This window comes from Tamandua tetradactyla, chromosome 2 (assembly GCF_023851605.1).
Source record: "Tamandua tetradactyla isolate mTamTet1 chromosome 2, mTamTet1.pri, whole genome shotgun sequence".
NCBI lineage: Eukaryota > Metazoa > Chordata > Mammalia > Pilosa > Myrmecophagidae > Tamandua > Tamandua tetradactyla.
In genome coordinates this window covers 60107152-60128512 of record NC_135328.1, presented here as the reverse complement: position 1 = coordinate 60128512, position 21361 = coordinate 60107152, and the positions used below count along the sequence as shown (strand labels likewise).

At 46.8% G+C, this 21361-nt stretch overlaps 2 protein-coding genes across 6 annotated transcripts; one reads left to right on the top strand and one right to left on the bottom strand.

Moving 5' to 3' along the window:
- Positions 1–166: 166 nt before the first annotated feature.
- On the bottom strand, positions 167–16841 carry ARHGEF39 (Rho guanine nucleotide exchange factor 39). Of its 5 annotated transcripts, none has more exons than XM_077147793.1 (11): positions 16787–16836; positions 4104–4253; positions 3475–3920; positions 3209–3303; positions 2852–2972; positions 2510–2628; positions 1821–1891; positions 1479–1610; positions 1093–1322; positions 754–842; positions 167–563 (listed from the first exon to the last, which is right to left on the bottom strand). In XM_077147793.1, exons 3-11 carry the CDS (start codon positions 3610–3612, stop codon positions 548–550), a joined length of 1011 nt encoding a protein of 336 aa, XP_077003908.1. In that variant the 5' UTR covers positions 3613–3920; positions 4104–4253; positions 16787–16836; the 3' UTR covers positions 167–547. The 5 variants fall into 5 exon arrangements, with proteins under 5 accessions (XP_077003908.1, XP_077003912.1, XP_077003907.1 ...); XM_077147797.1 differs by having other exon boundaries at positions 167–560; positions 16669–16789; XM_077147792.1 differs by having other exon boundaries at positions 16669–16787.
- On the top strand, positions 14932–20652 carry CA9 (carbonic anhydrase 9). Its single transcript, XM_077147787.1, has 11 exons — positions 14932–15468; positions 16417–16446; positions 16708–16878; positions 17000–17142; positions 17226–17318; positions 18313–18379; positions 19180–19337; positions 19516–19660; positions 19779–19805; positions 20222–20303; positions 20440–20652. Exons 1-11 carry the CDS (start codon positions 15114–15116, stop codon positions 20504–20506), a joined length of 1338 nt encoding a protein of 445 aa, XP_077003902.1. The 5' UTR covers positions 14932–15113; the 3' UTR covers positions 20507–20652.
- Positions 20653–21361: the final 709 nt, after the last annotated feature.

Genomic DNA, 21361 nt, shown 5'->3' with positions numbered 1-21361 from the left:
TTCTTGAAAAGCTTCCCTTATTAGGACATAAAGAGACTGCCCTCCAGGGAGAGCAGGTTACACAGAGGAGCTCCAGTTCTTTTCCTTGTATTCCTAAAGCCTCCATCAGTCCAACCTTCATGGCACAAAAATCCTTTTTCTCATACAGTGTAGCTGAAACAGAAAGTCCGTTCCAAAAAAAACTTTACTAAAATCCAGTGGGAAAAACAATTCCAGAAACTATATACAGCATAAAAATAGCCACATATAAAAAGCAGTAACCTTGATACACGACTAGACACAGACGCAGCACTGAGCTAATCAGTTTCAAATCCCCTCATCTCTCTTGGAGGGGCTGGTTCAACCAAGGTTCAATTGAGTAGAATTTTGGTATCCTGATTAAGTACTAGTTAAATGATTAACTGGCCTTGATGCCAACCAAGCACAAAATGACCCCTTTCAAATCATAAAGAGTTCCGTGATTTGTTTAGTATTGAAGAAGATTCCTTTGTATTCATGGCTCTGACGTGTCCCTGAGGTATCCTGTTCTGGAATTTGTAGAATTCCTCTAGTTCTTCTGGCTGCTGTGGAGGGAAGACAGTCAGTTCAGGCACTAGCATAAGCATGCTATGCAGATAAAATCACCCACGGGGCTGGGAGATCCCAGATGCATACAGGGCCTCAAACAGGATCAGCATTGCTCATTTTCACCACGGTAGTTAGAGCCTTGCCGGCTTCATCACAGCACTCTTCCTGGGGAAAGACACGAGTTACCTGATGGCCAAAGTCAGGCTGTGGTACCAGCACGACAGCTCCTCTTGGTCTGTAGACATAAGCAGTAGCTTCTCATCAGGGAAAGACAGCTAGGGAGAGACCACCTCTTAGTGCCTGGGTCAGAAAGGTCCAGGCTAAAGCTAAGCCCTTGCCATTTTCAAGTTAATTCGGGAAGGGGATGAGAACTATGTATGAATCTCCAGCCCCGGCTATCCTCTTCCAGAATAGATGACTCAGTTCCCATGAAAGGGGGCCCAGGAGATAAACAGGTCCAAAGGGGTTTGAGGTTTATTCTAGGCCTCTGCAAACCTTACCTCAGGGCGCCCTCCTATTACTTACGCTGAGCAGTCCACCACAAGGACCTCCTGAGTGCCCGAAGATCCTGCAGAGTTGACACTGGGCCATGGGGTAGAGGGCCCTGCAGGCAAAGGTGCCACTCTGCAGCAGGTGCAGTGGGGGGCGAGGCTTGGCCATCAAGAGCACATCAGAGAAGAGGAAGAACATGCGGGGCCGCGGCTCCCCACGAGGAGGTACCACCAGCAGCCAGCCCTGGCGGAGGAACCAGCGCCCTGGGGGATGGGGGAGCAGTTAATCTAGTGCAGATCCAGGACCATGACCAATGGGAATAGGAGAGGAAAGCTGAGGAAACGGGGTGTGCTGGCTCTAAAGAGGGAAAGGGTGAGTACAAAAGGGGCAGCTGAAGATTGAGGGGAAAGTAGGCAGACCACCTGAGGTAAGCCCCTTTGCTTGGCGTCCACTGAGCAGAGCCTGGACACGCCGGAGGTGCTCGTCATTCTTCTGTTGCTGACCAATAGTGTGGACTCGCTGGGCAGTCTCACTTATTAGTTGGGCAGCCCCTGGAATAACAACTGGTGGTAGTGAAAGACAGCCTATTCCAGAGTGGGTCAGGGTCTGACTTCGTGAAGAGTATGCAGGCCAGCAACGACACTGAATACATGTCAGTGGAAGACAGGGACAGACCAGCAGCCATTATTGGAGGTCAGAACTAGATAGCAGGTACAGCAGAGGCAGCCTTGTGCCTGAGCTGCAGAGAAGCAGGAACGTACGTGTGAGCTGTTGGTGGTCAGGGCTGTTGGGGCCTGTGTTTTCGACCAGAGCAATGACGAGATTCTCATACCTGAAATTGGATTGTTTGAAGTCTATGAGGGAAAGCAGGCCTGAGCAAAATCCCCTTGCCTGGCACACAGATCCCCAGACTCACACTTCAAAGAGATCTATTTCTGGCTGTTGTATCCCCCTTTCATTATCTGGGTCTCAGAACTCTCAGCTTACAGAACATGGCCCTCCTCCATTCCACACTGAAGAATCAAGGACAGGTGACTACAGTTCAGGGGGCCAGATCCCAAGGTGAAAGTTTATTAGCCCAAGAAGGATGCAACACACAACCTGATTATATAAGCCCTTTCTTACCTCATCTTCAGAGACAAAAATTCTAAGACAGCCTGGCCCCCCTTATCTCAACAAATTCTCCCAGGTTACCTGTCTCAGACCCTATGCCAGGCCTCCCCTCTCCATAGGTTCAGTGTAGCTGGAATGCTGTGACTAAGAGCTTGAGGGACTCCGAGGGTTCACATTTACTCTTGCAAAAGGTTCTTAGGAGCAGTTTGGCCCAGGGGAGAGGTAGGAATTGGGACAGACCCCATGGCTTCCCATGAACCTGAGGGCAGCAGTCATACAGACTCAGAGAAGAGAGGTTGGCTCAGGTCACTCTAGAGAGTGAAAAGAGTTCACTCACTGCTGGAGCCGCTGCAGAGGCAGAGGGAGCAGGTCCTGGAGCTGAAGGCCCCCAAACTCAGGCCGTCCTTCCTGAAGCTGCAGGAACCTCCGGAACTGTTTGTTTTTCTTTAGCTCCCTCTGCAATAAGGAGGAAAGAGTTGGCAGCAGAGAGGGAAGCCACTCCTTGTATTGCATTCATCTGTGTACACGTTCCCAGCCTTCAGTAATTGTGTCCTGAGAGAAACCCTATCGCCTTACAGGGAACTTAGCACAGAGTGGGGAACCAGGGGGCTCTATAAATGCAGGAACTGTATGGAGTTACAGGTGAAAAGGAAATGTTGGGACAAGAGAGGTTGGGTACCTGCAGGGTGGTCCGGGACCTCTCTGCGTTGATAGCAAATTGGGTGTAGAGCTCCAGGTGGGAGCAGAAGCTCTCGAGCCCCTGTCCCCAGTGTCCTTCTTCCAAGTAGAGAAGCAGCTCCCTGAGTGGACAAAGATAAGAAACAGTTCAAGAACTGCTTAAGCACCACCTCCTTTAATTCTCATAATCCTGCCTGTGAATTAGTGCTACTACCCAGTTCTACAGTTGGAAAATCGGGGGCAGGTTAAGGCATTCAGCCAAGGTCACAAGTGAAGTAACTGGCGGAATCCGAGCTCAGCGCACTGCCAGAAGCCAGGGCTGTCCCTCCTTCCCTCTCCCCGAGCCCGTTCCACTCACTGACTGGCGCCGTAGATGCGCTCCCAGGGCCCAAACAGGGCCTGGCGGTCTGGTGGTCGGAGGGTCCCCTTGGCTTTCAGGATCGTCAGGAAGTACTGAGGGAGAATACTGACGTTAGCCTGGGGGAAGAGGAGGCTAATGCCGAGGCACAGCTACAGTTGTACAAGTGGACGGTCCTTAGCCCATTCTCGGGGTCACCGACCTTGCAGAGACCCTCTCACCCTGGAATCCCCGCCCTACATGGGGAGGGTGTGCGAGTCCCGCACCGTGGCCACCAGTCCCAGCTGTTCCTGGTATCGCCGCTCGGTCTCCAGCAGCTCCCGGGCTGTGCAGACGCGTTTCCGCTCCCACCGTGCACGCTGCTCTTGCACCGGGCACCGCGCGCCGGGGACCGGGGTCCCCATGGCCAGGATAAGGGGTCACCACTTCCGGCCGCCGGGCGCCGGAGATTCAAATCCCGACCGCTAAGGGGGCGGGGCCGCGGGGGGACCCAGGGCGCCCCCTGGCGCCGGGAGGCTGGACGCGAAGGAGGGTGTGTTCGCAGCGAACCGCCCGAGCCCGCTGGGTGTTCTGGGCCACAGCTCTGTGCCGTCCACAGGCTGGTGCTGCAGGTGCGGCCAGATGGGTGGGCCCTGCAGTGAGGGGCACCAAGTTTGGGTCCGGAGTCAGGAGACTTGAGAGTTCAGGCACTGGCAGGGCCTCAGCGTCCCATCTGTAGAATTGGGAAGGGGGCGATACGGACATACTCTCTTCTGAGCAGGTATCAGACACTGGGGTGGGAAGTGGGGGGCTGTCAGTCGTTCCCAGGGTTTTCACTGCCAGGAGCCCTCGTGGGACACAGGGTTTGAAATATTTTGGGCCCCAAACAAACGTTTGTAGGTTTTAAATTACTAACTCATTTTCTTGGTTCATCCAAACCCGGCAGCTAATTAGCTTCTTGTCAGCAGGCGTCTGTAACACACAGGTGTGATTCTGTGCTGCCCGGTTGAAGATATAATGTACCCAATTTTCCTTACTTAGGCTTTTTGAAGAGCTGGCAGTAGCCCTGGAAATAAATCAACGGTGCCATTTTGTCAGTAGGTATCAGAAATCTGAGGCATCTGTGCATCTGTGGTTAACAGCTAATCTAGGTGATTTGCGTTCAAAGATACAGGTAAGTAGGGTGGGCCACGGTGGCTCAGCGGCAAGAACGCTGCCATGCCAGAGGACCCGGGTTCGATTTCCGGTGCCTGCCCATGTTAAAAAAAAAAAAAAAGAATAAAAAGATGCAGGTAGGTTGAGGGTGATCAGGCAAGTAGTATTCAAAAGAGAGCTGGGGTGGCTGTACTAATATTGGGTAAAATAGACTTTAAGTCAAAAAAACAGCTATGAGGGATATTCTAGTTTGCTAGCTGCCAGAATGCAACACACTAGAAATGGACTGGCTTTTAATAAAAGGCATTTATTTTGTTAGTTCTTCAGAGGAAAGGCAGCTAACTTTCCACTGAGGTTCTTTCTTATGTGGGAAGGCACAGGATGGTCTCTGCTGGCCTTCTCTCCAGGCCCCTGGATTCCAACAACTTTCCCCGGGGTGATTCCTTTCTGCATCTCCAAAGGCCTGGGCTGAGCTGCGAGTGCTGAGATGAAGTATGCTGAGCTGCTTGGGCTGTGCTACATTGAGCTCTCTCATTTAAGCACCAGCCAATTAAGTCAAACATCATTCATTGCAGCAGGCACGCCTCCTAGCCGACTGCAGATGTAATCAGCGACAGATGAGGTTCACTTACCATTGACTCATGTCCACAGCAACAAAACTAGGTGCCTTCACCTGGCCAAGTTGACAACTGAATCGAACTACCACAAGGGACGAACACAGTCAATATATACTGATAAAAGGGAAAGGTCAACAGAAAGATGTGAGAATTATAAATATATATAAAAAAAAACAATAAATAAATATATATATGTACCTAACAGCAGCACCCAAAATTTTATGAAGTAAATATTGAGATTTGAAGGGAGAAATTGATAGTTATACATTAATAGTAGGAGACTTTAACATACCACTTTCAATAATGAATAGACTACCTAGTCAGAAGATCAATAAGGAAGTACAGGACTTGAATGATACACCAAATCAACTAGACTTAAGAGACATATACAGAACACTGCACCCAAGACAAACAGAACACACATTCTTCTCAAGTGCACATGGATCATCCTCCAGGATAGACATATCTTAAGTCACAAGAGAGTTTCAGTAAATTTTAAAATATTGAAATCATACAATGTATATCCTCCAAACACAATGGAATGAAGCTAGAAATCAATAACGGAGAAATGGAAAATTCACAAATCTGTGGAAATTACACAACATAGTCTTAAACAACCAGTGGGTTAAAGAGGAAATGAGAAGCAAAATTAAGCAATATCTTGAGGTGAATAAAGGTGAAAACAGAACCTACCAAAACTTACGGGATGCAGTGAAGGCGGTGCTGAGGGAGAAATGTACAGATCTAAATGCTTACATTAAAAAAAAGGCTTCAAACATTTGCATCAATTCAGAAAAAGAAATTAAAAAAAAAAAAAAGACTTCAAATCAGAGACCTAACCTCAAAACTGGAAGAACTAGAAAAAAGAAGAGCAAACTAAACACAAAAGGAGAAGGAAGGAAATGACAAAGGTTAGAGCAGATATAAATGAAACAGAAAACAAACAACAACAAAAATAGAATCAACAAAAATAAAAGTTGGTTCTTTGAAAAGATCAATGAAATTGAAAAACCTTTAGGTAGAATGAAAAAGGAAAAAAGAGAGGATACAAATAACGAAAATCAGAAATGAAAGGGAGAATATTACTACTGACCCCACGAAATAAAAAGAACTATAAGAAGATAATATGAAAAACTATAAGCCAGTATCTTAGATAACCAAGATGAAATGGACAAATTCTTAGAAACACATAAACTACCTACATTGACTCAAGAAGAAATAGAAAGGGGCAGGCCACAGTGGCTCAGTGGCAGAGTTCTCGCCTGCCATGACAGAGACCTGGGTTCAATTCCCGGTGCCTGCCCATGCAAAAAAAAAAAAAAAAAGAAGAAATAGAAGATCTAAATATACCAATTACTAGGGAAGAGACTGAATCTGTAATCAAAAACCTCCTGACAAAGAAAAGCCCAAAACTAGAGAGCTTCAGGGAAATTCTACAAACATTCCAAGAAGACTTAACTCCAAATTTGCTCAAATGCTTCCAAAAAATTGAAGAGGAGGGAACAATTCCTATCTCATTCTACAAGGCCAACATCATCCTCATACCAAAGTCAGATAAACAAATCACAAGAAAAGAAAACTATATTCTCTTGTGAATATAAATGCAAAAATCCTCAAAAAATACTAGCAAACTGAATCCAACACCATATTAAAAGAATCATACAATACAATCAGGTGGGATTTATCTTGGGTATTCAAATTTGGTTCAAAATAAGAAATAAGAAAATTAATATAATACACCATATTATAAATCCTGTGGTGGTTTGAAGCAGTTATATACTCCAGAAAAGGCCGTGTTCTTTTAATCCATTCCTGTGGGTGCAGACCTCCTGTGGGTGGGACCTTTTGATTAGGTTGTTTCAATTGAGGTGTGACCCACCCCATTCAAAGTGGATCTTAATCCCCTTACTAGAGTCCTTTATAAGAGGATAAAGGACATACACAAAAAAGCCCAGAGAGCCCAGAGAAGCCCTAGAGAAGCTGAGAGACAAGGACACACCCACAGAAACTGAGAGAGGAAGCCACTGAAGCCAGAAGCTGAAAGCAACAAAACCCGGGAAAGAAGGACCAGCAGACACCAGCCATGTACCTTTCAGGTGGCAGATGCTGGCAGCCTTTCTTCAGAGAACGTCGTCCTGTTAATGGATATTTGGATATTTTCATGGACTTAGAACTTAATTTGGATATTTTCATGGACTTAGAACTGTAAATTTGTAAGCTAATAAATCCCCATTGTAAAAGCCAACCCATTCATGGTATATTGCATTCTGACAGCTTTAGCAAACTGAAACAAAACCATATGATCATCTCAATTGATGCAGAGGGGTGCATGGGTGGTTCGGTGGTAGAATGCTTGCCTTCCATGCAAGAGACATGGGTTCGATTTCGGGACCATGCATCCAAAAATAAAATAAAAGATGTTCAATTGATGCAGAAAAGGTTTTTGACAAAGAACAACATTCTTTGAAAAGAAAACACTTAGAATGCTAGGAATAGAAGGAAACTTCTCAGCATGCTAAAGGGCATATATCAAAAGCCCACAGTTAACATTCTAATTAATGTTGAAAGACTGAAAACCTTCTAAGATCAGGGCAAAGACAAGGATGCACACTGTCACCACTGTTATTGCACATTGTACTGGAAGTTCTTGCCAGAGCAATTAGACAAGAAAAATAAATAAATAAAAGGCACCCAAATCGGAAAGGAAGAAGTAAAACTTCCCCTATTTTCAAATGATAGGATACTATATACAGAAAAGCCTGAAAAATCCACAACAAAGCTCCTAGAGATAATAAATGAATTCAGAAAAGTGGTAGGGTACAAGATCAAGACCCCCAAATCAGTAGTGTTTCTATACACAAAATAATGAATGATAGGATGAATAAATCAAGAAAAAAATTCATTCACAATACCAACTAAAAGAATCACATATCTAGGAATAAATCTAACCATGGATGTAAAGGACTTGTATCCAGAAAAGTACAAAACATTGCTGAAAGAAATCTAAGAAGACCAAAATAGATGGAAGGACATTCCGTGTTCATGGATTGGCAGACTAAATATTGTTACGATTCTACCCAAATTCTACGCAAAACAAATTATAGATTCAATGTGATTCCAATAAAAGTTCCAACAACCTTATTAGCAGAAATGGAAAAGCCAGTTATATGGAAGGGTAAGGGGCTCCAAATAGCTAAAGCCATCTTGAAAAAGAAGAATGAAGTTAGAGGATGTACACTTCTCGACCTTAAAACTTATTACAAAGCCACAGTAATCAAAACAGCATGGTGCTGGTACAATGACAGACATATAGACCAATGGAATCAAACCGAGAACTAAGAAATCAACCCTCACAGTTATGGCCAATGGCCAAGTGATTTTTGACAAGGTGGCAATGACCAATCAACTGGGAAAGAATAATCTCTTCAATAAATGGTGCTGGGAAAACTGGATCTCCATTTAAAAAAAAAAAAAAAAAAGGAGGACCCCCTACCCCATACCATATACAAAAATCACCTCCAAATGGATCAAACACCCTAACATAACAGCTAGTGCTATTAAACTCCTAGAAAAAATTGTAGGGAAGCATCTTCAGGACCTTATGTTAGGCAATGGTTTCTTAGATTTTCTACCCAAAGCACAAGCAACAAAAGAAAAAAAAAATAGATAAATGGGATCTCATCAAAATTAAAAACTTTTGTGCCTCAAATGACTTTATCATGAAAGTAAAATGACAACCTACACAATAGGAGAAAATATTTGGAAACCACATATCCAATAAAGGTATAATATCTAGAATAGACAATGAAATCCTTCAGCTTAACAGCAAAAAGCTAACTCATTTTAAAAATGGGTAAAAGACTTGAACAGATGTCTCTCCTAAGAAAGCACATTAAAAGATGCTTAACATCATTAGCCATCAGAAGATGCAAATCAAAACTAAACCTTTTCACACCCATTAGAAAGGGTAATTTTTTACCTCTTCTAATTTTTTAAATTGAAATTAAAAAATAATTTTAAATTTGGAAAATGAAAAAAAAATTTTTTAATGGAAAATAACATGTTGGAGAGGATGCAGAGAAATAGGAAAACTCATTCGTTGCTAATGGCAATGTAAAATGGGGCAGCTGCTGTGGACGAGTTTGGTGGTTCCTCAGAAAGTTAAGTATAGAACTACCATATGACCTGGAAATCCCACTGCTAAATATTTACCCAAAAGAAGGGAAAGCAGGGACTCAAACAGATATTTACATACCAGCGTTCACAGCGACATTATTCACAATTGCAAAAAAGAGGGAAGCAGCCCAAATGCCCATCAACTGATGACTGGATGAATAAAATGTATATATACACACAATGGAATATTATTCAGCCCTAAGAAGGAATCAAGTCCTTCAACAATGCAACAGCATGGATGAACCCTGAAGATATCATTTTGAGTGAAATAAGCCAGACACAAAAGGACAATTATTATATGATCTCACTGATTTGAAACAACTTGGATAAGCAAACTCATGAGTCAGAATGTAGAATATAGGTTACCAGGGACAGGGTGGGTACAGGGAATGGGAAGTTAAGGCTTAAAATGTACAGGGTTCCTATTTGGAATGATGGAAATGTTGGTAATGGACAGTGGTGATGGTAGCCCAACATAGTGAATGCAGTTAACAGCATGAAATATATATCGGAATAAGATTAAAAGGGGAAATGTTAGATTGTATATATTGTAACAATGAAATGTTTTTGTTCCGTGGAACTTCACAACAGAAAGTAGTGAACCCTAAGTTAAACTATTGAGTTAATTAATAGTACAATTATTAAAATGTGCTCTCAATAGTAACAAATGTTCTACACTAACACAAGGTGTTGGTAATGGGGTGGTTTATGGGACTCCTGTATTTTATGCATGATTGTTCTGTAAGCCCACAACTTCTCTATTAAAGAAAAAATAATATATTTTTAAAATCTTACAAAAAGGAGGTCTTTCCAGAAGGTGAATTCTGCATGGAGCCTATTAAGCTTGAGATACTTGTGGGGCTGTCCATTAGGCAGGTGGTTATGGGTGTGACACAGGGAAGAGAGCCCTGCCTGGGGATTCTTGGTTGTCATCAGTTTATAGAAGCCGTAGGAGTGGCTATAACTGCCTATGTAGAGTATGAAGAGGTTAAGCGCAGAAGACATGCAGGTCTCCAACACAAACCCATCCCTCCTCATCTGGTGCTTCCACGTCCTTTCCACAATGTCTGGTGGTATTGACCAAGACTGTTTTTCTTTCTCTGGGCCATGCTGCTGACCATGCTCCTCACACACACCCATCCACTCCCTCTCCCACCCTGACTACCTTGAAATAAATCTTGCCACTATGGGACTACAGAGAAAAATAACTCAGACTACAGAAGAAGACAGCTTCAGATACCACCTATTCTAAACTGCCAATCTCAACCCCAGCCCCCTTCCTCTCTCCTGGCCCATCCAAACTCCAGGTGACCTAATTACTGCAAAGAAAAACATTCTGAACCAAGTGGTGCCAATTGCAACCTCAGTAGATCACTCACCCATCCCAGTGGTCGACTCCCCATCATCCTCCAACCTACCCCAGCCCTTAAAAAGTGTGCTGTCAACACAACAAGTAGACTCATTGCCCTCCCCCTGTCTATGTGGGACATGACTCCCAGGAGTGTGGACCTTCCTGGGAATGTGGGACAGAAATCCTAGAATGAGCTGAGACTCAGCATCAAGGGATTGAGAAAACCTTCTTGACCAAAAGGGGGAAGAGTGAAATGAGACAAAGTGTCAATGGCTGAGAGATTCCAAACAGAGTCGAGAGGTTATCCTGGAGGTTATTCTTACACACTAAATAGATATCACCTTGTTAGTCAAGATGTAATAGAGAGGCTGGAGGGAACTGCCTGAAAATGTAGAGCTGTGTTCCAGTAGCCATGTCTCTTGAAGATGACTGTATAATGATAAAGCTTTCACAATGTGATGTGTGATTGTGAAAACCTTATGTCTGATGCTCCTTTTATCTACCTTATCAACAGATGAGTAAAATAAAGATAATAGGGGGAACAAATATTAAAATAAATTTAGATTGAAATGCTAGTGATCAATGAAAGGGAGGGGTAAGGGGTATGGTATATATGAATTTTTTTCTATTGTCTTTTTATTTCTTTTTCTGAATTGATGCAAATGGTCTAAGAAATGATCATGATGCAACCATGTGATGATATTGGGAATTATTGATTATATATGTAGAACAGAATGATCATCAGTTAAGATGTTTGTGTTGTGTTTTAAAATAAAAAATAAAGAAGTGTGCTGTCCTTATTTCCAGGAGTTGCATTTTACTCCCTACCATGGTAACTATGAATAAAGTTATCCTTGCCTGTTTCATTGTCCAGTGAATGTTTTTCTTTGACAATATAGTGGGTGGAATAGTGGTTTCCATAAAGATATATCCATGTCTTATGTCCTAACTCCTGGAATCTGTGATTATGATCTTATTTGGAAAAAGGATCTTTACAAATATGATGAAGATAAGGATTTTGAGATTAGATCATCCAGGACAAGTGGCCTTATAAGGTACTCCCAGAGAAGAGATACACGGAGAAGAGGAGAAAGCCGTGTGAAGATGGAAACAGAGATTGGAATTATACAGCCGTAAACCAAAGAACTCCTGGAGCCCTTGACCAGGACCGCGGCCCTGCCAACAAACAGATTCCAGACTTCTGGCCTCCAAAGCTGTGAGAGAATAAATCTTTGTTGTTTTAAACCCCTGAGTTTGTGGTCATTTTGACTGAGTGGAGTCTTTCATAGACTTAAGTCAAATCAGGAAACTGATAAATACAGTGAAGCAGGCAAGAACTACAAGCCAGCCTCAAGGCCCCAGCAGGGCTTTCATCTGTCTTGGTTCCTACTCCATGGCAGAAGGGCAAGTACTTTTCTTCTCCAAACCCGCCAGGTAATAATTCCCTTCTCTGCAACCCTGGGAGAAGCAGAGACCTGTTTTAGTAACACAGTCCCTCAGCATCTGAAGACACAGGCCCTAATGACCAAAGACTTGGCCTTAAATAACCACAGGTTGGGTGGGGTGTCCCAGTCAGTCAGTCCTAAGCATGCCTTGTCCCATCCTGGGGAGGCTTAGGAAACAAGAACTCTGGGAGCTCAAACCTGTTTTATGGTTTGGCAGATTCCCAGCCATGAAGGCACGATCCAGGTGAAAGTCCACATCCCCCGCCCAGAGCAGAGATACAGTCACACACACTCAGAGACAGAGAACTAAAGAGAGAGACCCACAGAGATCAGCATTTGGGGAAAGAGTGATCTGTAACAGAGGGAGGTCTGCACCTAGAGGCAGATCTGTGCCGGAAATACTTAGAGGAAGCAGTGGGGAGATGGTGAAGAGAGATCCATGCAGACATATAGAATCCGTATAGAGGGGCACACAGAAAGATCCTGTCAGAGATCTCAAAAATCCAGAGAAGAAAAGGAGTGACTGCAACATTCAGAACATTTGGGAAGAGGCAAACAGAAATCAAGCTAGGAATGGAGTTGGAGAAAAATACCAGACACACAGACTCCACACTCTGTGCTCCCATGACCTTTTCCACGTCAACTAGATTAGCTGTTAACCACATTTTGTTTTGTACACATCCATCCAACCCAGCTATTACCAAGCAAGGTACTGCACAGCTGACCAAGACAGTTGAGCGCACAATGGGCCAGACTGCCGTGGGGGGCTTTGTGTTTGGGTCCAGAATGACCACCCATATTCAGTTAGGCTGGCTACCTCCTAACGTGGCAACTAGGAGAATAGCTGTTCAGCCCTACAAGTTTTGTATATAGTATGACAGTCACTCGGACTAGGCAGATAATTTAGGATGCCATAAAAATGTGATGTCCTGCTCCTGGAGCACTTGTGGTTAGACATGTACATGTCATGACAGTAAGCTCCTTCAGGACAGGGAAGGCAACTTAAATCAATTTGGTATCCCTCAAGTACTCCATGGGGTGGTCTGCACAGAGATAATGTTCCATAATGGCTGTTTGATTAAAGACTCAATCAAATGCTGGACTCTGCCCTTATGGAGCTCAAGGCTATAACAGCCGATAAAGTGTGGTCATAAATCGCCCTAATAGAAATGAGATGGTAGGCAGGGGCATTAGCAAAAGCAGGCAAGGAACTGTGGTGGCTCAGAGGAAGAGATCTCTTCTTAACTGGTGGTGGTGAATGGATTAAGAAAGGCTTCTCAGAGGAAGTAGCCCTTGAGCTGAGTCTTAAAGAATTAAGGGGATTTAGAGAGGAGATAATAAAAAATACTTAACATGGTGCTAGATGCACAAGCACTGGCCCATCAGAATAGAAGCTGGCTGGGGTCCCTGCTGTGCCAGGCATTACCACTTTAGATGAGGGATCGGGTGAGGAGGTCTACAGGATACCCAGGGAGGATTTGGGGTAGCAGGGAGCAGCCTGGGGGCTAGGAGCCTCGACTGTTTACTAACAGAATTTGAAATATTTCAATATATTAACCTATACAACCATATTGGTACATACCTCCTGAATTTTAGCGCTAGATATGGGCTACCTGAGAGAAATTTGTTCTCTTCCGGTTTGGGGAACTAGTAAGGATCTTACTAGAATTAAGTTACAGAAAAGTAGAGGCTGTTCTCTACTTTAATCTACATCCCCAGGGCCTAGAACAGTGCCTGGCTGACTGGAGGAGACTCAAGAAATGTTTGCTGAATTAATAGGCAGATGAGTCCCAAGCCTATTCCTGAGGTTCTCTCACTCTTCTACTTCGTTTTCTTGCACTCGGTCTCCCCTTCAATGTGTGCTCCACACCAGCCTTCAGCACAACCTCCTATGAGAACTGGATTCAGTCTCTCCTCTAAATATTTAATATCTCCTCTCCGCTTACAGGATGAAGTCAAACTCCTTATCGTGGTATTAAAAGCTCCTGCTCACGCGGCCCCTGCCTTCCCGTCCTCATCATTCCTGTCTCTCATGTAACCTGCACTGGGATGATGCAGAATCCCTTCCTAAAGCACCACCATGCCCGTGCTCAGGCCATTTTCTTTGCCAAGAAGTTGTTTCTCTTCTTGAACGGCTACTTCTCTTTCAAGACCCTCATCAAATTTTGCCTATTTCAGCTTTACCTTCTTAGGCAGCATTATTCTCGCTTTCCTAAGTATTTGCCCCCACTAGACTGTAAACTCCTCAAGGGCAGGGGCTGTGTCTTATTTTTAATTCTGTACCCCTAGTCCGTAGCCCAGTGCCTGGGACATTTGGTAGGTGCTAAATAAATATTTGTTGAATGCAAGAGTGAATGGCTTTCCAGGCAACAAGAACTAGATGAACAAAGGTGGTAAAACGTTCGGACAAAAAGAAATAATTTAATTTGGCTGGAATATGAGGGAGAATAATAGGAAATAAGATGAAAAGGTATCTTGGGTAAGACTGTGAAAGGACTTGGAAGTAGACTGGAGGGAGCTGATGGGTATAATTTGGTAAGCAGTGGGGAGTCAGTGAAGGTTTTTGAGCAGGGGAAAAAACATGAGAAATAAATTTAGTTTAAACCCATTAGAGTCCCTTTCACGCATATAATGAACCTTCCATTCATTTTCAAATTTGCCTCCAATCCACCCATCCATCAATCCACTTACTCACCCTCAGGCTTCCCCAGCAGACTGCCTTACCTCTTTACCTGCCCCCTGGCTGGGTCAGGGTTATGTGCATGTGCTGCCTTCCCTCTCAGCCAGAGGACATGGGGGGCTCCAGCTCCCAGTCTTTCCCCTTTCCTGCCTGAGACTGGGACACAGGCCAGGGTTAGCTGAGGCTAGCTGGCAAGCACCTGCGTGGTGCCAGGGAGAGCTTGTGTAGTGCCAGGTGGTGCCTTGGGTCCCAGGCCAAGCCGGTGCCCCTGATAACCTTCTGCCTGCACACACACCTGCTCTCCACCCTACCCTCAAAACCGGCTTTGGTATTGGGGAAGGGGCACGGGGCCAGATAAACCCGCAGGACTTTGTCTCCATCTCTACAAAAGGGCACTCTGTGAGTCAGCCTGCTCCCCTCCAGGCTTGCTCCTCCCCCCATCCGGCTCCTATTTCCAACGCACGTACAGCCCGTGCACACAGGACACCCCACTGCCAGCCGCATGGCTCCCCTGTGCCCCAGTCCCTGGCTCCCTCTGTTGAGCCCGGTCCCTGCACAGGGCCTCACTGGGCAACTGCTGCTGCTATTGTTGCTCCTGGTACCTGCCCAGCCCCAGAACCTGCCCCAGCTGCAGGGGGCTCCCCCGGTGGGAGGAGAGTCCTCTGGGGAAGATGATCCACTGGGCGAGGAGCGCTCATTCAGTGAAGAGGATCTGCCCGGTGAAGAGGACCCACCCGGAGAGGAGGACCTACCCAAACCAGGGGAAGAAGACTCTCCGAGGTTAGAGGATCTACCTACTAGTGAGGCACCCAGGGATACTCAAGGCCAGAAAAAGACTGTTCACAGGAAGAAAAAAGGTGAGTGGTTATCAGCCTCCAAACCCAGGCTCCAGGAGACTCATTCCTCCCCTCACCATAACCCAGCTCGGGCTGGGGCTGTGCACGGGCGAGGCGCCTGCCTTCCCACAGCAGTCCTTCCCAATGGCAGGGGCTCCCTTGCCACTAGACCCCTCCTCCTCGCAGAGCTCGAAAGGGCGGGTGGCGAGGCAAAAAAGGAGCCCAGTGGAGCGGGGTGAGCTGGGAAAGAAGAAAGGGGGAGGGTGGAGAGGAGAAAGAAATGAGAAATGTGTAAAGAGAAAAAATAGGGGGGAGAGGAGGAGAGAAGGAAAAGTGTGAGAGAAGAAAAGGAAAGATTCAGGAGAGTGGGGCAGAGGAAGACACAGAGAGGATGGAGAGATCATCTCATCCTCAGTCTGCAGGAGAGGAAACCGAGACCTAGGAAGAAGGAAACAGTAGGTAGAAGAAAGGAGCTTTGAGAAAGGAGCTGGAGATCAGAAAGCCGAGTGGGATGAGCGGGGAGGAGGGATGAGTAAGACAGAAAGGAAAGACGGTCTACTGATTGGGACCCCGGGGATCTGAGGTCCACACCTTCTCTGCAGACCTGAAGAAGGGGTTCCAAGCGGGTTCCTCCAGGGCCAGTAGGATTTTTGTTTGGCCCAGCCAGCTGTAGTGTTACAATTGATTGCAATTTTTCTTCTTTGTTGAAAAGGTGCTTTTTTTAAAGTTCTTAATTGTGGTGACATATATTACACTCCCCATTTAAATCACTTTCAAGTACGCATTTTAGTGTGGCTGCAATCTTACTGTGCTTTACACCTGGCCCACTTCGGGCACCTGGGTTCCCTGTTAGGTGCCTGCAGGGCCTCTGGGTTTGTGAATCCACATTGGGGTAGGGAGTCCGCCGCGTACCGCTCACTGGGGAGGGACTGGACTAGAGCATCGGTCTCTTTCTCCTTATTTATGCAGGGGATGACCACATTCATTGGCGCTACGGAGGTGAGACCCCCCATCCATCCCCCCCACCCCCCACAGACCCCATCTGGTCACCCAACTCTGAAGATACCCCCACAACCATCCCTGACTCTGGTCCCCGGCGCCTCACCCACCGCACCCTCCTCCTCCAGTCCCTGGGCACATTCCAGATTCCATTTCCCGCGCTGAGACCTCCTGACACCACCTCCTCACTTTTTCTACTCCGGTTCCCTAAAAGTTCCTGACCTTGTCCCCAGACTTTCTGACTATACTCTGCCATCCCAGGCGGCCCGCCCTGGCCCCAGGTGTCCCCAGCCTGCGCAGGCCGCTTCCAGTCCCCGGTAGACATCCGGCCTGAGCTCACCGCGTTTTCCCCTGCCCTGCGACCCCTGCAACTCCTGGGCTTCCAGCTTCCGCCGCTCCCGCAACTGAGCCTGCGCAACAATGGCCACAGCGGTGAGGGGCCCTCGGGGCGGGGGCTGTCTGGGGAGGTGGGACCTATGGAAGAGAGGCGTTGGGGCGGTGCTTGGGAGTGGGTTTCGCGGCTGGGTCCGAGTCACCTTCCCCTCCCCCGCAGCGCAGCTGACTCTGCCCAAGGGGCTGGAGATGGCCCTGGCCCCCGGGCGGGAGTACCGGGCGCAGCAGCTGCATCTGCATTGGGGCGATGCTGGTCGTCCGGGCTCGGAGCACACGATCGACGGCCACCGTTTCCCCGCGGAGGTGAGCTCGGACCTGGCCGCAGAGGGGTGAAGTGGGTGGCGGGTCCGAGATCTGGCTCACTCCTACCCGCGTGTCCTCTCCAGATCCACTTGGTTTTCCTCAGCACCGCCTATGACGAAGTTAAAGAGGCCTTGGGGCGCCCGGGAGGCTTGGTGGTGTTGGCCGCCTTTCTGCAGGTAACCGCCCTGCATAGCAACCCCACTCCTTGCTTTTCCACGCCTGTAGGCTCAGTGTATATCTTACCCTGACCCCGGGCCCTCAACCTCATATACTGTTTAGTTTGTTCATGCAGCACCCACTGTGAGCTTGGCACTGGGCCACAGGAAAGGTTCACATGTGGTCCTGGCCTCTAAGGAGCCCACAGCCACTGGGGAAAGCCAACATGATGGACGTATGCAAACCACACAGATAGAGCCAAAGAGGCAGTCCAGAAAGGCTTCACAGAGGAGGAGAAGCTCTAGCCTTCACTAATGGGAAAGAAAAGGAGGCATCTTTCGTACAGAGGGCACAGTAGTGCTAAGACCCCAAATCCCACAGGTTCAGGAACTGGTAGAGACAATAGACTGGACACCAGGAGATTTCCCCTTCATGCAATACAATAAATAAAATATCACATGGCTTCTCTGCGCTGTGATGGAGAATACATACTCAATGATTAGTGGACGTTTGGCTTAACTCCCTACCTGACTCCTTAACATCAGCCTCACAGCACAAAGCTCAGAGAAGTGCCTCAGAAATGCCATCATAAATGGCAGTCAGTACCTCATTCCACAGTCAAACACATGACTACTAAGGTGCATGCAGAGGTAACATGAAGACAAAGGTGTGTTACGATTTTCTGTGGTGGGATGATGGAGTTTGTATGTGGGTAATGATGAGTGAGAATGGAAAAGTTATTAGGGCCTGGGTCATCGAGATACTTTATCTTGGTAAAGTTCCCTCCCCACCACTTCCTTCCTCCCTCTCTAATTTGTCATTGATAGCCAGTCCAAGCTTGCTTGGTAAGTTTGCAAAATAAGAGTTAACACACTGTGAGTAATAATGCATAAAGTTTTGGGTTCCTCAGCACTCTCAGGGCTGAGGAAAGGGGGAGGACTGTGGGAACCCCACCTTCCCTTCAGGCAGCCCGTCTTGGCCGCAGACACAGCCTCTTGCCCTGTCATCTCCCAGGAGGGCCCAGAAGAAAACGGCGCCTATGAGCAGTTGCTGTCACATATGGAAGAAATTGCCAAAGAAGGTCAGTTTACTAGTCTGGTACTTCAGAACCCTAGTTTATATCGAATCGTCCTTGGGGAGTCTGCAGGTGGAAATGGGCTGCTTCCTTGTGGGAGGAGATTGAGGTAAGATATTGATAATGATGCAGCTGAATAGAGGCAAATGGGCAAAGTCAAACTGCCGTCCATAGGTTTATGGTTAAAACTGAAAACTAAACCACAGAAGGACACATGGTGCCTGGAACATCAGGCATTGAGGCTGGGCAGCTAAAATCTTTCTCAGAATTGTCCATTTCTCCTTCATAAGCATCAAATATTTTAAACTTTGAAATACTGTTGTTGGAAATCTTTAACTTCTCTCGTTACTATGGGTCATTTCCAGTCTAATTTACTCTACTGGACCTTTTAAGTTTTATTAAACTAGAGCTCTGTGCTTTTTGAGTTTCCATATCTGTTATAGTAGTTTATAGTTAGAAGTATTTATACTTATTTCCAAGTTATTCAGCTCTTTCAATTCTCTCTGTATCATGAATCTGCTGCCAAATATGTTACAGTCGTACACAAAGGGGAGGAAAGACTCAGAAGGAAGACCTAAGGAGCTCTTCTCTCACCTAGTGACACCTTTTCCAGTTGGCCAAAACCCTATACTTTCTTCTGAGTTATGTCCTGTGCTGAATTAGGGAAAAGGGACCACTCTTAGGTGAAGAAGTGGTCCCAGGGAGCTAAGTCAGCTTGACTTCTGGAAGGGAAAACTGTATACCTGCCCCCGCAAGGCTCCAAGGGGAGCAGTCTAGTGAGACCCGAACACAGGTGCTCTCCACAGGCTCAGAGACCTGGGTTCCAGGCCTGGATGTGTCTGCACTGCTGCCCTCTGACCTCAGCCGCTACTTCCGATATGAGGGGTCTCTGACCACACCCCCCTGTGCCCAGGGGGTCATCTGGACTGTGTTCAACCAGACAGTGAGGCTGAGTGCTAAGCAGGTGGGGCCGTGGGCTGATGATGGTGCTGACATGGGGTGATGTGGGGGGCGCCGTTTAGGGAATATAGGATGAGAGGAGGAAGAGGAGGCATAAAGAGATCCAGGGGCTGGGTGGGGGAGGAGAGAGGAGGCCCTGAGGTGCCATTTGTGAGTTGGTCTGTGACCTCTGTCCTCCCCAGCTCCACACCCTCTCGGGGTCCCTGTGGGGGCCTGATGACTCTCGGCTGCAGCTGAACTTCAGAGCAACACAGCCTCTGAATGGGCGAATTATTGAGGCCTCCTTCTATGCTGGAGTGGACAGTAGCCCTGCAACCGTTGCTTCAGGTACAGGTTTGTCCCTGCAGTCACAGGCCCCTCATCCCCTCCTCTGTCCTCATTTGTGCTGGTGTCTGTCGCCTGTGGTCACAGCCCCCCAGCTCTAATGCCTCCTTCTTCTCTTCAGTTGGCGTGCACTCCTGCCTTGGTGCTGGTAAGTCTGTGACCTTCCTCTTGCATTTGACACTGGGGGACATCCCCAACCCTGGGGAGCTAGTCAGGACTGCCTCCGCTCATCCAGGCTCCCCCTCTGCAGAACAGATTTCCAACCCTAAGACCATAGAGTCAGATCAAGGTGGGGGTTCCCCAGGCAACCCGAGGTCAAGGGCGGGTCAAAATGAAGCTCCAAAAATCTCCTAGCATCTCCTCCCCAAGTAATCCCTTTTACTTAGCTTTAAGTCTTACCCCCTTCCTGTGAATCCATCCCCATCCCTTTGCTGGCCTGTAGGCACTGAGGGTTGCTGGAGAGCTCTGGGTGGGGGTGGAGGGCACACACTGAGGCAGGCTTCCGGTGAACCCCATGGACTGTCGTCACCCTTTGTGGTTTCCCCCCTCCTCTCTCCCTCCCAGGTGACATCCTGGCCCTGGTTTTTGGCCTCCTCTTTGCAGTCACCAGCATTGCCTTTTTTGTGCAAATGAGAAGGTGGCAAAGGTATTGTACTGACCCTCTCCTCCAGGGAAATACCCTCCCCCCTTCAGCCCACCAGGGGCTGGGCCTGGATGTGGAGTCCAGAGCACAAAGGGCCATGAAGGGCCAGTTTTCTTGATTAGGCCTCTCTGTTGTACAGGCACAAAGGTGGGACCAAAGGAAGCACAAGCTACCACCCGGCGGAGGTCACCGAGACGGGAGCCTAGAGGCCTGGAACTTGGAGATGGCGCAGAGAGAAGCTGGCTGGGGAAATCTGACCGGGAAGTCGGAAACTTTGCCCTGTCCTGGCCCTGTTACACCACTTCTTTTTTAACCTCCAAAGATTTTTTTTAAATAAATATTTTTAATAAAATGTGTGGAAGGTGCCTGTGTTCTATAAATCAGAAGTATGGTGTATTAGTTTCCTGTTGCTGCACTAAATGCCACAAATGTAGTGGCTTAAAACAATACCCATCTTCAAAACAAAACAAAACAAAACACACACATATTACAATCTGGAGGTCAGAAGTGTAAAATGAATCTTACAGGGCTAAAGTCAAGGTTTTGGCAGGGCTGGTTCCTTCCGGAGGCTTTGAGGGGACAATCTCTTTCTCTGCCATTTTGTTTCTTGCATTGCTGGCTCATGGCCCCTTCCTTGCATGGCTCCAACCTCTTTCTTGTCACCGTTTCCACTACCGCCTCTGACCTTGCCTCCCTCCATTAAGGACTCATGATTACACTGGGCCTGCCCACATAATCTAGGAAAGATTTCCAATCTTTAGTTACACCTGTACATTTCTTTTTGCCATGTAAGGTAGTGGCATATTCACAGGTCCTGGGGATTAGGATGAGGGTATCTTTGGGAGGGGATATTATTCTACCTGTCACAGATATGATCATCAGGGATGGAAATGACTGATTTTATTGGAAAAGGCCATATATGCACATGGGAGCACAGCGATGCAAGAGGTGTGTGAGCAGGGTATGTGTTGAGGTCAGGGAGGTTATAGCCTCTAGGTTTGAAATCACATTGAGGCTGAAGCTTTAGAGCTTTTTGCCCTGCACAAGTAAAATCTGTGCAG